We start from the raw sequence: 16,090 nt of genomic DNA on the forward strand, positions 1-16,090 counted from the left end.
CAGAGGACCTTGGGCGGTGCAGATGGCAGAGGTTGGGGGGAAGAATGTTACCTTGTGCAATACAGTAAGAGGCATGACAACCATCATTATACTCCTGACTGTGGGCTGCTTTCTCTCAAAGTAAATTAATGATACTAGTATAAATGTTTTAAATTAATCTTTATTTCTGTGTAAATATTTCGTGGATGCCTGAGTGCCTCCAACCTTACTCCTTAGTTGTGTTTTATGTTGTTGCAATGTCATTTTACGTGTATCCTCTGTGTCTCTTTCTATGTAGAGCGAGTACATTCAAGACAGAAGCTCCAGTAGCAGCTATGCCATATGTTCCCACAGATTCTACTTAAATCCAGATTATAAGATTACATTTCTGGATAAAAGGCTGTGAGAGCGAGGAGGAAAGAAGTTTATGTATTCTTGTAGGATGGCCCAAAAATGGGGCATGACTGCCAAATTTCAGTTTCAGTCAACAACACTACGACCGTCAATGTACTTCGCCTAAAATTTGGGGAGGAAAACTGCACATGGTAAATACTGAGCTCAGACTGAAGTAGTTACCGGAAGTAGCATTATCTCCCCATTCTGACATCTGCACTTCAGAATGGGAGACAGTTTGCTACTCCCACACGCTTTCCGCCTTCCAATCTTCAAACTTCGAAATATTGCTACATTTTCTCCCACAAATTCTAACAATTTTGACATGGGGAAATCAGTGTGGAGACAAAGGCTGGTATTTCTATACCACTTATATCTAAATGTGGGTAAACATTTCTCCTGTCGTCCAAATCAGGATGTTCAAATTGGGATGTCTGGGTCAGGATGTCTGCAACAGGATTAAGTATCCTGGCTGGACTGGTCTAGGGTGCCATGGGTGAAGTGGCCCTATCGTCCCCCTGACCTGAAAATGTCCTTATTCAATGATTCTTCTGAGAACTACTTTCTGGTGGCACCTTTCGCATTTACTTATAATTATTTACTTCTAGCACTGGGCATGGATGCAGGGCTGTGTAGGCCCATATATATATTTGGAAAGAGGAAACTTCATGTTCAGGCAAGCTTAATTATGCTGGCTGCAAGGCCAGGACATATTGAAAGTATCACTCAAACCACCAAGCCTGTTAACAGCAATGAGGGACTTAGTGGAGAAAATAATCTGTAATGCTTCCTTTACACTTGACAATACAGTGTTTTTTTGTTTTCTGTTTTTCACCCACCATAAAATTAAAGTTATATAAAGTTTATTGAGTGGGATTTTGTGGCATAAAATGGATGAACCAAATGGCCCGCACTTGCTCTGATCCACCAAGACAATGGCCCCAACTACCCACATGCAGACCTTGTTCCAGAGAAGCCCTGCTCGGGACAGCAACCCAAAAACAATAGTGATAATCATAAAAATAATGCCTTTTATATGGAAACCATGCATTTCATTGTAGCTGTCCACTCCTATTTTCCCACATAGTAGCGTTATTGATCTACACAACCAGAGTCGGCCCAGTAATCCCAATTCTCAGCCCTAAAGAAGAGGAGGATCATATTTGTGAAACACCTGTGGGCTGTCTTAGAAACAAAGGCGAAAATAAACTAGAAATAACTTTGTGGATAAAGGATGTGAGACAAGATACAGGTATTTAGAATTTGGTTAAAGAAATTACAAAATGAATGTTTAGGCAGGAGTTTAAAGCTTTTTTTTTTTTTTTGTCCTCATTTGCCTGCCCCACAATCCCAAAAAAGAAGCGCCGATCACCTTAGATGTCGTCTGGAACTAGGTACTGTTCTTATCCCAGACCTGGACACCAAAGAAATATAGACCGGCGAAAGACGCTCTCCGGGATAATATTGTGGGAAGAGAGAAAAGGACACATCAACCCCTCGCTACTCCATCTAGACTTAATAAGCCTTTTAGAAGGAGCAACCAAGGCACCTGGAGTATGATGGCATAATCATTGGACCCGGGGGAAAAAAAAAAAAAAAACCCCGGTAACTCAACAGAGCCTTTTATTTCCACTGGACCAGCAAGTTCCAAAAAGAGAGGTTACGTTGGCTACATGGTCTAGCCATATCCACCTTAGATGTATCATATATGGACTCTAACCAGCCTGCGTGTGAAGGTGCCTTCTGGTCAACCCAGTATTTACAGATCTGCCGTCTAGCCAACAAAATTGCATAAAATAGAAAACTCTTTGCCTGCCCCGTGATATTATCGTCCACTCCAAATATAATTAACGGCAAAGTAAGAGATATAGATTTCTTAAGGATGGCATCCAAAGTGGTCTTTACTTCCTCCCAAAAGGTATTAATAAGTGGACAGTCCATAAACATATGAACATCAGAGGCTGCAGGGAGGTTACACTTATTACATGCTTTTCCCGGCTGGAATTTAGATAACCTTTGAGGGGATTAATAGGCTCGATGGAGGGTAAACAGATGGTTCCGCCTCAACCAAGTACAGGGAATGGGGAAAACATGGCGGCCGCAGGTTAGGCGGCTCGCGCGTCAGATCTGACCTTCCTGAGCCTCTGTTGGACGCTGCAGTTACCGGCGTCTCTTTTGCGTAATGGAGGTGTTTGTGGCTTCGGAAATTTGTCCGTGCTGAGCCCGCGAGTGTTTTTCGAGTGTTTTTGCTCTTTTTGCCTCGTCCTGCCCAGTGTTTCGATCACCGGATGGTTTTTTGCTTCAGTGCAGGGGAGTAGCGGAGCTGATGTGGACCATTCTTTTTGCAGGGGGTTGTGGCCCTAATATATCCTTTGCTGCTGCAGTGTGGTAATGAGGGGTACACCGAAGTAGTACTGCGCGGAGTGCCTTTGACACAATCGGAACTGCAGTCCCTGGATCTCCGGAGTGGGGGAAAGTATGGAGGCGGGTACGTTTAAGACAGAAATGTCTATGCAAGAAAAAGGTTGACTTTCGTTGTGGAGTGGGCCGGCCTGGCTATTGTGTGGGGGCGAAATATGGCGAACAAAATAACAAAGCAATTTTTCCTCTTTCTAATCACTGAAATGTGCTTCAGGCTCTGAATGTGACTATTTGCTAACTCCTTGTCCTCGTAGACCAACCTAACAACTTTGAGAGGTCGGCTGACTCTGAAAAACATCCAGTAGAACTACGGGTGATTTAACATCCAAATCGCTGGGGGAAGATTTGGCTACCGTAGATTAGGCGATTTGCGTGTTAGTTTCCTGCACCTACGTTGCGGGACGGAGGTTTCTTTGGCCTCTAAAGTTTTTCCGCATTATGGAGAGTGAAGCCATATGGTATTGTATACCTGTGAATAACGAGACTCGCTTGAACACCATTTTCTTTATTTTTTATTGTATAATTCGACAGAAAAAAGAGTATATGGGTGAAAAACATGGCTTTTGAAGTTTTTTCGTGATTAAATCACTGCCCAGTCTTTGGTTTTTGGATGTTTTTTTTCTTCTTCAGCGCAAGGAGCGGTTATGCCGACATCTGACTGGCGCTGATGTGTGACAGTTCCAGCCTGAAGCTCTCCCCCGCCTCTACCTTGCGGTGGAAGCAGGCAGCCGTGGAGCTCAGGCGTGGACGCAGGGCGGCGGCTCGTGGGCTCCTGAGGGGGAGTTGCCGGGGTCAGCAAGGTGAAGGACATCCTAGGGATCCGGAAGAAGACACGGTGGGCACAGAAGCAAAGGTCGGAGAGTCGGATGGTGCTGCCAATGTCCCTTGTCTCCCCACGGACTACAAAGGAGTGAGCAGTAAGAAGGAGGGACGGGTGGAGGGAACGGGGACGCCAAGGGCTGTTGTAAATTGAAACAACGATGTGATTAAGCATTTACTAAAGACATTAATTCCTCTGTTATAGATCGTGTTTTCTCTGTTATGTTGACCGAAGCTTGGACTCCATTTTGTATTGTCATGCTTCCACGTGTTCCCCACGAGAAGAGTCCAACCTCTGTGTTAGTTGCTCTTGTAATCTGCCCAGTAACAGTCTATAAATAGCTCCTTTGTCCATCTGGCACATGCCCAGACTTGACCACATCTGTTATCAGTTAGCCTTGCTTGACCATGTCTTCGCGGGCTCAAGGAGTGCGTTAGCTCCGCCCACATATTGATTCAGTATTGAAAATGACCATAAATGGTAATGTTCTTCGTCTTCATGTTGTATCCACCCACTTATGAGCCCCTCTACTGTGTATAAAAGGGGACCATGTACGAAGGTTCTTTGTGCTACTCTATGCAATACTGAAGAGTGTTGTGTGGATTGTAGGACCACCCTTAAGGGTTAATAAATGCTGTCTTTGTACTTTGCAGTTTCCGTGCCAACTTCCTTATAGATTCCATTACAGGAGAGCGAACCTTTGTGTCCTGCGGGCCTAGCTGGGGCCTGTATTCATCAATTGGCGCCCGTCACGTGGGGCTCATCGGCGACTCGGATGCTCGAAGGACTGGTCGCGACGAAGGTGAGGAATTGGGCCGGGGACGTGATCACTGCCAGCGGCGTCTTAGCCCTGGCATCCCAAGGTTTTTCTTCCTTCCCTTCCGAGCTGACCGTCTGGGTGGCGCCGGTCCTCGACTGAGACCTCTTCTGTCGGTCTTGCCGTGAAAGCCGTTTGGGCGATTGTGGAGCTTGGCAGTTGGAATCTGGACTCTTGATTGGTAAGAACCGGTGTACGGTACTTGCTCCGAGTTTTTGAAGCCTGATCTGGCTATTTGAGTTTGATTTGTGATGACTAGTCATATTTTGAATTTGTCTTTGTGAATATATATGCGTTGCAACACATATAGGCAGGTAATGTGGAGAGATTTCTCCAGAGCTGTGTAACTTTGAACGGCGCAACGATTAAGTGCCATTTTTCTATAATATTGCATATTTTGCATTATTTCTGAGCATGCCTGCTTTCAGCGCACTCCGTAAGTGGTGCTGCTGTTTCGGAAACCGGTTGAACCTCGAGGAATCTGCTCCAGCTCCCCCAGAGGGGACTCCTAATAGGGATATGTATGTGAAGCATGGTCTTTCTTCCATAATGTACAGCACAGTATGGAGGAAATATACAAAAAAGGATCCTGAGTTGCGATGGTCTTTGTATGGATCGTTTGATATACGTAAGATTGAGTATGTGGAACAGTGTATGTGTAAGCGGCGTGCTCGTCAGGATATGTTTGAGTGTGTGCGGTTGTGGGTGAAGGAGGTGCGTGAGCGAGAGAAGCGTGAGAAAGCGCTGTTTGATAAAGAACAACGGAAGAATGATCATGTGCGAGCACAGGAAGCGAAGCGACGGGAGGACAGAGAGCAGACGGACAGGCAAGAGAAGGAGCGTAGGCTACAAGTTTCGGGTCAATACGTTGTTCGGCAGCCACTTTATCCTGTCCTTAATAATCTTGATGATGATTTTTATTTACTAGATCGCTCTCCGCCCCCTTATGTCGGCGCATCTGCTCCGAGGCCGCAAGATTCTGGCCTGGGTCCGGGTAAGGTAGATACGCGGTCCATGTTATCAGCCGACCAAATGGCTGAGCTTCGGCAAATTTCCTTCCGTGCACTTAACGGCAAGATATCCATAGAGGAATTATTTCATACTTGGGAGGCGTGGCAGGAGAGAGATAAAGTGTATTTTCTGGGTCATTTCGCGGAGGAAGTGATTGATGCTTTCCGGAAACGTCTGGTGTTTTTGAGCCCGACGAAGTATCATCGGATGCTAAAGCATTGCGTAATGGTGTTTTCTCTTTTTCTAAGGCTCCAGATACGGCTTGGCGGCTGTTCGCCTTGCGGGACGAGGTGCTGGTCTATAAAGAGAAAGCGCGCCAGCGAGCAGGGAAGGAGAAGCAGTCGGATTCGTGTACAACAGAGGGCCACTCATCCACCTCCCAGTCAGATAAGGATGACATAGTGCATGTTAAACCAATGCGAGAGGCGGCGCCTTTGTATGTTCCTCCTAAAGGAGCGGGGACTAGCTCGGACATTACCTCCGCCGATGCTAAGGGATATTTTGTGTATAATTGGGTTTACACTCCGTGGCATAGGGCTGATGTTATGGCATTGAAGAATGCGCTGCCCGACCCCCGCAAGAATCCAGCGGCCTTCTATGAAGAAGTCGAGGGGGCCTTGAATTCTTGCGTCATGACTTTAGCAGATATCGATTTGTTCTTTGGGCTTATTCTACCACCAGACATGTGGCGATCTGTGCGAAAGGTAGATGATGTTGCCACATTTAAGGCTCGATGGTCTGAGTTGGAGGATGAGGATAGGGAGAGGAAGCCCGCGCAGAAACCGCCCCAGAATATTTTAGATCTCCCTGCTGCTATTGTGGCTAAGTTGAAGACAATTATCCCCCCTAAAAAGATTGACTGGAATATGTTAGCTGCATGTAAACAGAAAGTTGATGAGTCAGTTGCGGACTTCTTTACGCGCTTTGAGGAGACGTTTCATGATTTTAGTGGACAGTCGCTTACCGACGATACGGGACGCCACCTTTTTGCGGATAAATATGTAGCTAATCTGCTGCCGGCAGTTGCGGCCCGTCTAAAAGCGAGTGAAAGTTCTTGGTCCTCCGCTACACCGACGGCCCTCCTGACTATCGCCCAGTATTATGAGCGTCAGGAGCAAGAAGCAAAGGGCCAGGAGGAAAAGAAATCGAAAGATTTTAAAACAAAGGTGATGTTGGCGCAAGTCTATGGCCCGCCTCGACGGGGTAGTAGTAGAGGTAGGGGAGGATCTTATGGTCCTCCCTCGGGCCGGTCTGATTTGAATAGGAATCAATGTGCGTATTGTAAGCAATCGGGTCATTGGGCTAGGGACTGCCCGGTGTTGCATGCATCGCGCCAGGGGCATACCCACGGTGGCCCGCGAGGTAGAGGGGGTTTCTCGAACTTTCGAGGGAATTCTAACGAACAGGCTCGTTTTGAGTCTGCTGGGCAGCACCGAGATAGATCAAATGTTTTCGATCGCCAGCATCAGTGTCAAGCGTCAGGGATTGACCGGTCGGGGTACCATGACTCTCAGCATGCATAGGATTGCGTTGGATGGGGGTTAGAATCAGTTGAGGTGCCGGTCGATCAGAAGGGCCCTTATGTATCGGCTGAGGTTTTGGGCTCTACTGATCAGTTCCTAGTGGATACAGGAGCGACACGTAGTGCGCTATCTAAGCAATTGGTTCCGGGGGCTCCCCCATCCGGCTTAATGGTCACATCGGTAGGGTTTGATGGTACACTCTCCCGAAGCCCTCTTTCACAGCCCCTCATGTTAAAGGTTGATTCTTTTACTGCACCCTGTCCGTTTCTGTTTGCCCCGTACACACCGGACAATATTATGGGTCTTGATATGTTAAAGCACTTTAGGGCTACTATCCGCTGCTCCCCTGCTGGTGTGCGGGTAATATTGAATGACAATTACCCCCGATCTGAACGGATGTGTACGATGTCAGAGGATGCGCTGTTAGCTACCCTCCCTCATGCTTTATGGGCAACTTCGGATACTGATGTGGGACAAATGGTGATTCCGCCGGTCCACATTAGTGTCCAGGAGGGGGCGGTGTTACCACGCCTCCCACAGTACCGTATTTCACAGGAGGGTGAGGAGGCTCTCATACAGATAGTGCAGGATTTGATAACGGTTGGGGTAGTCGAGGAAGTCCCCTACAACATTTGTAACAGTCCGATTCTTCCCATACTGAAAAAGGATACGGATACGGGTAATATTGAATGACAATTACCCCCGATCTGAACGGATGTGTACGATGTCAGAGGATGCGCTGTTAGCTACCCTCCCTCATGCTTTATGGGCAACTTCGGATACTGATGTGGGACAAATGGTGATTCCGCCGGTCCACATTAGTGTCCAGGAGGGGGCGGTGTTACCACGCCTCCCACAGTACCGTATTTCACAGGAGGGTGAGGAGGCTCTCATACAGATAGTGCAGGATTTGATAACGGTTGGGGTAGTCGAGGAAGTCCCCTACAACATTTGTAACAGTCCGATTCTTCCCATACTGAAAAAGGATACGGATGCCAGAGTTTATCGGTTTATAATTGATTTGAGAGAAGTGAACAAGATCGTGATACCTCAATACCCAGTGGTTTCCGATATCACGACGTTGCTTACTTTGGTCCCGCCTACGGCGACCATGTTCTCAGTGATTGATCTGAAAAATGCTTTCTTTTCCATTCCCATTCACCCTGATAGCCGATATCTTTTTGGGTTTACATTGAATAATAGATCTTATCGTTTCTGTAGGATTCCCCAGGGCTATACAGAAAGCCCTAGCATTTACAGTCAGGCTTTGAAACGACAATTGGATTCCTTTGTTCTGCTCGAGGGGGTCGCCCTCATTCAATATGTTGATGACATCTTGCTGGCGGCTGACACCCTGGAGTTATGTGAAAAAAGTACGTTATCCTTACTTTCCTTTCTAGCGTCCCGCAATCATAAGGTATCTAGGAAGAAATTGCAATTTTGTAGACCAAAGGTGACTTATCTGGGTCACCTTTTGTCTAAGGAGGGACGTGCACTCACACCGGACCGTATCCAAGTAATTTTGGATACACCGAGACCATCCACACAGAAGGATGTGCGTGCATTTTTGGGCCTCGTTTCTTTTTGTAGACAGTGGATATTGGGGTTTTCGCACATAGCTAAGCCATTGTTAGCCCTCTTGACAAAGGACACGCCTATCCCAATCCCTTGGTCAGATGAGTGTGATACTGCTTTTCAGCAACTACGACAGGCCCTTTGTTCAGCACCAGTGTTAGGAACCCCTGATTATGCAAAACCCTTTTCGTTGTATGTGCATGAGAAAGATGGATGTGCATTGTCAGTTTTAGTGCAGATGCACGGTGATAAGCAGCGCCCATGTGCATATTTTTCGGCTGTACTTGATCCTGTCGCCCGAGCATTACCAGGGTGTTTTCGCTCGGTTGCGGCGACAGCTGTGTCAATACGCCAAAGCGAGGGAATTGTGTTATCTCATAAGCTGTTGGTATTAGTCCCCCATGCTGTCGATGCCCTGCTTAATCAAACAAAGACGCAGCATTTGACCAGTGCCCGTTTAACGGGATATGAGTTGACGCTTTTGGCTCCTCATATTACGTTGAAAAGGTGCGTAACGTTAAACCCGGCAACATTGTTGCCATACCCCGAAACCCAGCCTGAGGCGCGGAAAGCGCATGATTGTATTCTCGTGACTGAGGAACAAACAAAGGGTCGTATTGATCTCCAGGATACGCCCTTTCCAGATGTAGATGGGGAACTGTGGGTGGATGGATCCTGTCTGAAGCTACCAGATGGTACGACTTCAGCAGCATATGCAATTACCACATTACAAACGATAGTGGAGACAGCACGCATACCACAGAAATCAGCTCAAGCAGCGGAACTGATAGCATTAACACGAGCATGTGAGCTCAGTACAGGATTATGTGTGAATGTTTATACAGATAGCCGCTATGCCTTCGGAGTAGCGCATGACTTCGGCCTACTCTGGAAGGAGAGAGGGTTTTTAACGTCACATGGAGTACAGATAATGCATGGAGAGTTAGTTCATAATCTTTTAACTGCATTGACATACCCAAAGAAAATTGCCATTGTTAAGTGTAGCGCCCATAGGAAAGTGGTTGATAAAGTTGGAGAAGGGAATGCGTTAGCGGATCGAGTAGCACGGGAGACTGCGATGCAGCCCGGTACTACTGCCATGTATGTAGTGAAGTCACAGGTGGAGAGATGGCATGATGCGAAGGAGGAAGTGCGAGAAATGCAAAGGACCGCTTCTGACAAAGAGCGGGAACAATGGGCTAGCGAGGGAGAACTGGATGACGAGGGTTGCTGGAGAAATAAGCAGATGGATAGATGGAAATTACCCACGGCCTTTGTACAACCTATGGTTCAGATGGCACATGGGCTAGCACATGTTGGAGCTTCCGCAATTGTGAAATTGCTTACCCAAGTCTGGGAGCATCCAGAGATTGCTAGCACAGCAAAGAGGGTGGTGCAGACCTGTATGATCTGCCTGAGGTATAACCCAGGAAAAGGTACTCGAACTCCAGCAGGAGGATTTGTGACACCCACTGCACCCTTTGAGGTTCTGCAGATGGATTACATCCAGCTTGAGCGCTGTAATAATCTGAAGTATGTTCTAGTAGTGGTCTGCGCTTTCAGCAAATGGGTTGAAGCGTACCCTACGAAAGACAATACTGCAATGACTACTGCGAAGCTGCTGCTGAAGGAGTTTTTCCCCCGATATGGCGTTTGTAGACTTCTGTGGAGTGATAATGGCCCTCACTTTGTAGCGGATGTTATAAAGTATGTCTTGAAGGGTCTAGGCATCACTCAGAAGTTCCACGCCGTGTTTCACCCTCAGTCTGCAGGCCTAGTTGAGAAGTATAATGGTACACTGAAGCTTAAGATCGCCAAAATTCAAGCTTCGACGTCTTTGACTTGGCCAGACGCTCTGCCACTGGCGTTATGGTCAATTAGATCAGTACCGCACTCTCGAACTGGCCTTACGCCATACGAGGTCGTTTTTGGACGCCCAATGAATATTTGGGGTCCACCAAGACCTAAGGCTGTGTATGATGTACCTTGTGTAATGATGAACGATTATCTGGCACAGTTAACGGATAACTTGGTTTCTATCCATCAACAGGTCCGAGAGGCGCTCCCTGATCGGTCTACCGGCGAAGGACATGGTCTCCGGCCTGGTGACCATGTCATGGTGAAAGTCTTCGACAGAACGAACAGCTTGGAGCCGAGATGGGTGGGCCCTGAGCAGGTCCTCCTCGCAACGAGGACGGCTGTGCGAGTCTCCAACAGAAAGAATTGGATCCACTCTCTGCACTGTAGGAAGGTGCCGCCCGGATTGGTGGAACCTGCCGTGCTGACCGATCAACGAGAAATTTTGGCTGCAGAGACAGGCCGTGCTGCGGAACCAAACGCTACTGAGGAGCTCTTTCCGGACCACGCGACTCCTGGAGGAAGGCGATATCATCTTCGACCAAGGAAGTGAGTTTTCCGGTACCGGGACATACTGTCAGAACGGCCCTTGGGTTAGTGAAACGGAGAGCCGATGAGGCAAGGGGGGGGGATCAGCCTTGCATTAGTGTAGCGACACCCGTCTTGGCCCGCTGGTGAAGAAATCAACCGCTGCCCAAGGGGAAGAGTTCTGACAGACTTTTAGTTTCAGGAAGATATTGGGTTTTATTTTTACTTTGATATGGAGAAAAAGAAAATCCTTTGTGCATTAGGGTTCATGTTGACAGTAGCCATTGTTGGGATAACCACATGGTTCGTGGAGGATGTAACTCCCGCTCGGAAGATTCTTGTGTTGACAACTCCGGTGCCTGAGGAGCACTACTTTTATACATTACCGTATCAAGAGTTGAAGCATCGACAATCTTACTTGAATAACACTTTCATCCAGATGCTGCATCATACCCACGTTGCTACGAATGCTACGAACTGTTGGATATGTGGGATGATGCCAGCTCATCAGAAGAAAGGAGGAACGCCATTTATACCACTTCCTTTCTCTCATAATGGCTCTTGTAGAGCATGGTATACTTTGCTTTTTGCCACTCGGAAACCGACAGTGGGACGATTGCTTTTTAGACTTAATAAAGAATGCCATCAAGACAAGAATGGGTATCCACAAGCGAATGGGACAATTTGGGAGTGGGAAGAGTACCGACCAGACAATGAATCCATTCCCTACATCTTTACGAACACAAGAGACACTGTGGGAAAAGATAAATTTGTGATTCAAGTAGCACAAGCTCAAGCGGACCTGTGTGTCCAGAGTGTGGGTTTCATCCCTGTTGGTGTCAGTGATTGCATTACTGTTTTGAATATTGACGGGTTGAACAATAGTACCTTCTTAGCCTCCCATAATACGTACTTTGTGTGTGGAAATAAAGGTTATTACCGTCTGCCGGCTGGGTGGTCTGGGGTATGCTATGTATCATTTCTATTACCTCCTGTATTCTTAGCTCCCGCATCTTATCATAAGGATTTGAAATTATTAAATAATGTGACTGTAAATAGGTATAAACGTACTTTATCAATTGACGATGTAGATCAGACTGACACCAGTCTGCAACAGTATATTGATTTTAACTTAGGACTGTTTTTCTTTGTTGGAGCTGCCCTGAACAGTAGGAAGATCCGAAGATTAACAAGAGTGGTAGAAGCTGTGACAAATCAGACTGCTGCTGCTCTTGGGAATCTTACGGAGGAATTGCAGATTACTAGAATTGTTGCATTGCAGAATCGTATGGTATTAGACGTTATGCTAGCTGATAGAGGAGGAGCATGTAAAATTATTGGAAGTAGCTGTTGTGTGTTTATCCCTGATCATACGCCATCAGTTTATAATGCCATCAATAAACTGCATAAAATTGCAGCTGAGATCCATACAGAAAACGGCACTTGGTCTTTTTCTGGATGGTTTTGGGCGTTAATTACCGCCTGGGGATGGAAGGTTCTAACTGGTCTCTGCATTATTGTAGCGGTTCTGTTTTCATGCTGTATTTGTATTCAATGTGGTCCCTTGCTCTGCTCATTATGTGTATCATTCTGTATCCCTGATAAGAAAGCTATTGCTGATGTTGCCCACAAAAAACGTTTAGCTAAAGAAGTTGAAGGAATGATGACAATTGACATATATGATGATTATCCTAACAAACCGGATGTCTTCAGTAAATGCTGAAAGGGTCGTCTGGTGTAAATTGAAACAACGATGTGATTAAGCATTTACTAAAGACATTAATTCCTCTGTTATAGATCGTGTTTTCTCTGTTATGTTGACCGAAGCTTGGACTCCATTTTGTATTGTCATGCTTCCACGTGTTCCCCACGAGAAGAGTCCAACCTCTGTGTTAGTTGCTCTTGTAATCTGCCCAGTAACAGTCTATAAATAGCTCCTTTGTCCATCTGGCACATGCCCAGACTTGACCACATCTGTTATCAGTTAGCCTTGCTTGACCATGCCTTCGCGGGCTCAAGGAGTGCGTTAGCTCCACCCACATATTGATTCAGTATTGAAAATGACCATAAATGGTAATGTTCTTCGTCTTCATGTTGTATCCACCCACTTATGAGCCCCTCTACTGTGTATAAAAGGGGACCATGTACGAAGGTTCTTTGTGCTACTCTATGCAATACTGAAGAGTGTTGTGTGGATTGTAGGACCACCCTTAAGGGTTAATAAATGCTGTCTTTGTACTTTGCAGTTTCCGTGCCAACTTCCTTATAGATTCCATTACAGGAGAGCGAACCTTTGTGTCCTGCGGGCCTAGCTGGGGCCTGTATTCATCAGGGCCAAGAAACCTATTGGCGGTGTATCATCAGTCAGGGGGGGCAAAACCAGAAGGAGGGGGAGAGGCCCGACGTATAGCGCCCTAGGGGGTAAGCAAGGCGGTAGTCTCAAGATCCCCCAACAAGTTACTTCCTCAGCTTCAAAGGCATCAGAAGTACCTGTAGAAAAAACAGGCAAAGCGACTCTTTTCCCCAAAAACAACGCCACCTCCCGGTCAGTCGGCAAGGAAGGAAAAAGGGAGATACGTAAAAGTACGATTCGTATAACCCCCTCGCTGCTTTCATATTTCAGGGTGCGGCCTCAAATTTTGGACATTCAACTGGGCCCAGAGGTTGTCAGCGACATTGCGGAAAATTTGGAGGGACCTATGAGCGATAAAAATAAGGAAGATTCCTTTCGCAGTGAAGATATATCTGGCTTGACTGAGCCTCTTGGGGCTAGACCCGTAATGGAGGTTTTAGTAGAGGACGCGAGGTCCTTACCGGACCCCGGGAAACTTGGTCCCCCCATGGACAGCAATGTGGAAGTTATGGGGACTACTAATCCAACCAACGGTGACCCCACTGGGGAGGGGGTCGAACGTGGTGGTGCTTTGGAGATGCTTCTGAACACTATGAGGGAGGAGATAAGGTGTGGATTTGCGGAATCAAAAAACAACCAAAATGAGATCAGGGCCATATGTGAGACTCTCGAGAAGAAGGTTGATGGTCTTTCTGAAAGAACAGAGCATTTGGAAAACTCAGTAGGGCGTTTGGAATCCAGTCTGGAGTCAGCAGAGTCCAAGATTTAATCTCTGTTAAAGGAAACTGATGTTATGAAGGAGAGAGTGGAGTCCTTAGAAAATTACTCCAGAAGGAATAACATCCGCCTATTAAAAGTACCAGAGGGGAAGGAGGGTAATGACGTTAAGGCATTTGTGGTGGCCCTAATAAAAAACTAATTCAACCTTGATGAGACGGCAGAGAGTCTTGGGAGGGACATTCAGAGGATCCATAGAGATCTTTTCCGCCTTAACCCCGGGAGAGTGAAACCAAGAAAGATTCTGGTGAATTTTCTCACCTATTCCCTCAAGGAGAAAATTCTTAATTCAGCACTTAAAGCGAAGTCGGTGACGGTGGTGCAGATCAGAGCTTCCGAATCCCCTCTACTTCCACGGACAGAGTGATCTCACAGTCACACACGCACACACACATCACACGCTGGTGGGGCCCATTACACCAACATTCATCCTACCACTCTTATCTGTGCCAAGTATAAGGGAAACACACCATTTAATACCTATCCGCCTATACTTTGAGGTCAATGCGACCAGCTTAGTTGCTTGTAAATCTAGCGAAGAACATTTCATAGAATACACAAATAAATTCAATAAACATGACAAGAAATAACCACCCGAGACAGAAATTCAAACAATTTGTTCATTTATCTAAAATTTCAGGAAAAGCCAATTAAATGCAAAATTCATTTTCTCATATTTACCTATTCTGTCTAAATGTCAGATCCTAAGTCAGAACCGGTCCTCTGTAGAAAAATTAGAGTTTTCTGCCGTCATGTAGAGTCATCGTCCTCTCCGTCAGCATAGGGACCTCAGATCATCAGCTCGGGAAGAAGTGGCGCTAGACCTCTCTAGTCTACTATTATTTATACTAAATTTTACATTCTATATAGTTACATTTCTTTATTCAGAACGGATGAATAGCGGAAATAATGTCATCTTGGTACTTTTTCGATATTATGCAAGATTTTCTCACGCATAGATTGTCCCAACTAATGAATAGCAGATTTGAACGTCCATGACCAATTCGATACTTTTACGGATGTCTCTACTAGGTGAAATTGTTTCAATAGTGACTTCATAACAAGTTCGTATCAACTTTTTCCGTCTTTCAGGGGCTCTTGGCAGATGTCCCGGACTTGTCATCATGCTTATGGCTTTTCAGTTCATAAGAGGTGCAAGGTCACAGGCAGAGCGAAGCCTTTTTGTAAATTTCCATCTACTCGAGTGCAGGCTGTGGGTGGTGGCCATTTTGCAGTAGGCCACATCAGTCAACTTAAGCAAAATAAACATAAAACAGAATTACTGCACGGAAATGATTATACAGTGTTATTCCCCTGCTAATACCCTTATGTGTGTGTATTTATCTAGCCATTTGCGACATCAAAAAGCCATTATTGCATATTAATTTAAGCGCAAAACACAATAACATCACATAAGCAACATCGTTTTCTGTCAGTTTGCTCACCAACTTAGTTCACTTATTATTTAGCCATGCAATAGCATTCCCACGTGTAATTCTCTTGTTAATAAGGTTGAGTAGACAACATTTGACAAACTTTTAATAATTAATAATTAATCAGTAGTACTTTTAGTTATAACATGCGAAAATGAAACAGGTATTCGGTTTTAAAGAAAAAACCCTGCTCCATCAACGGCTTCTGGTTTCTCTTTTGAGATCCGATCAGATCTGTCTAAAACCACCTTAGACAGACAGTGGGAGCTAGGCCAAAGAATGGACAAGTTTAGAGCAGTAGGGGCAACGGTACAGATGAGATTCCCTGCCTTCCTGAGGGTGATGCATAACAGCAAAATGTATAAGATACGATCCCCTCAGGAGGCCGACGACCTAATAGATTCCATCAGCCAGCACTCCTGAGAAGGGAAACTGATCGGGCTTTCAAGTTGAGATGTTCTTTTTCTTGTTTTCCTTTTTCTCCTTGATTCTCCCCTTTATAGGCTGCAGGTCCTCGGGTTTTGTCCTCGAGACAAAAAACTCTCAAAATGGCCCAGTTTGACAGTGTCACCAGGTTAACTGTGGGCTTTGCTCTCGGGAAGA

At 46.0% G+C, this 16,090-nt stretch overlaps 1 protein-coding gene across 1 annotated transcript in view; it reads left to right on the top strand.

Annotated features, from left to right (window-relative positions):
* Nucleotides 1-14,046, top strand: part of LOC146810694 (uncharacterized) — a 140,385-nt gene extending 126,339 nt beyond the window's left edge. Inside the window, exon 3 of the mRNA XM_085614983.1 lies at nt 13,548-14,046. Within this exon, the coding sequence (XP_085471109.1) occupies nt 13,548-14,046 (499 nt within the window). The remainder of the gene's footprint in view (nt 1-13,547) is intronic.
* Nucleotides 14,047-16,090: the final 2,044 nt, after the last annotated feature.

The sequence above is a fragment of the Triturus cristatus genome, chromosome 7, assembly GCF_964204655.1.
Source record: "Triturus cristatus chromosome 7, aTriCri1.1, whole genome shotgun sequence".
Taxonomy (NCBI): domain Eukaryota; kingdom Metazoa; phylum Chordata; class Amphibia; order Caudata; family Salamandridae; genus Triturus; species Triturus cristatus.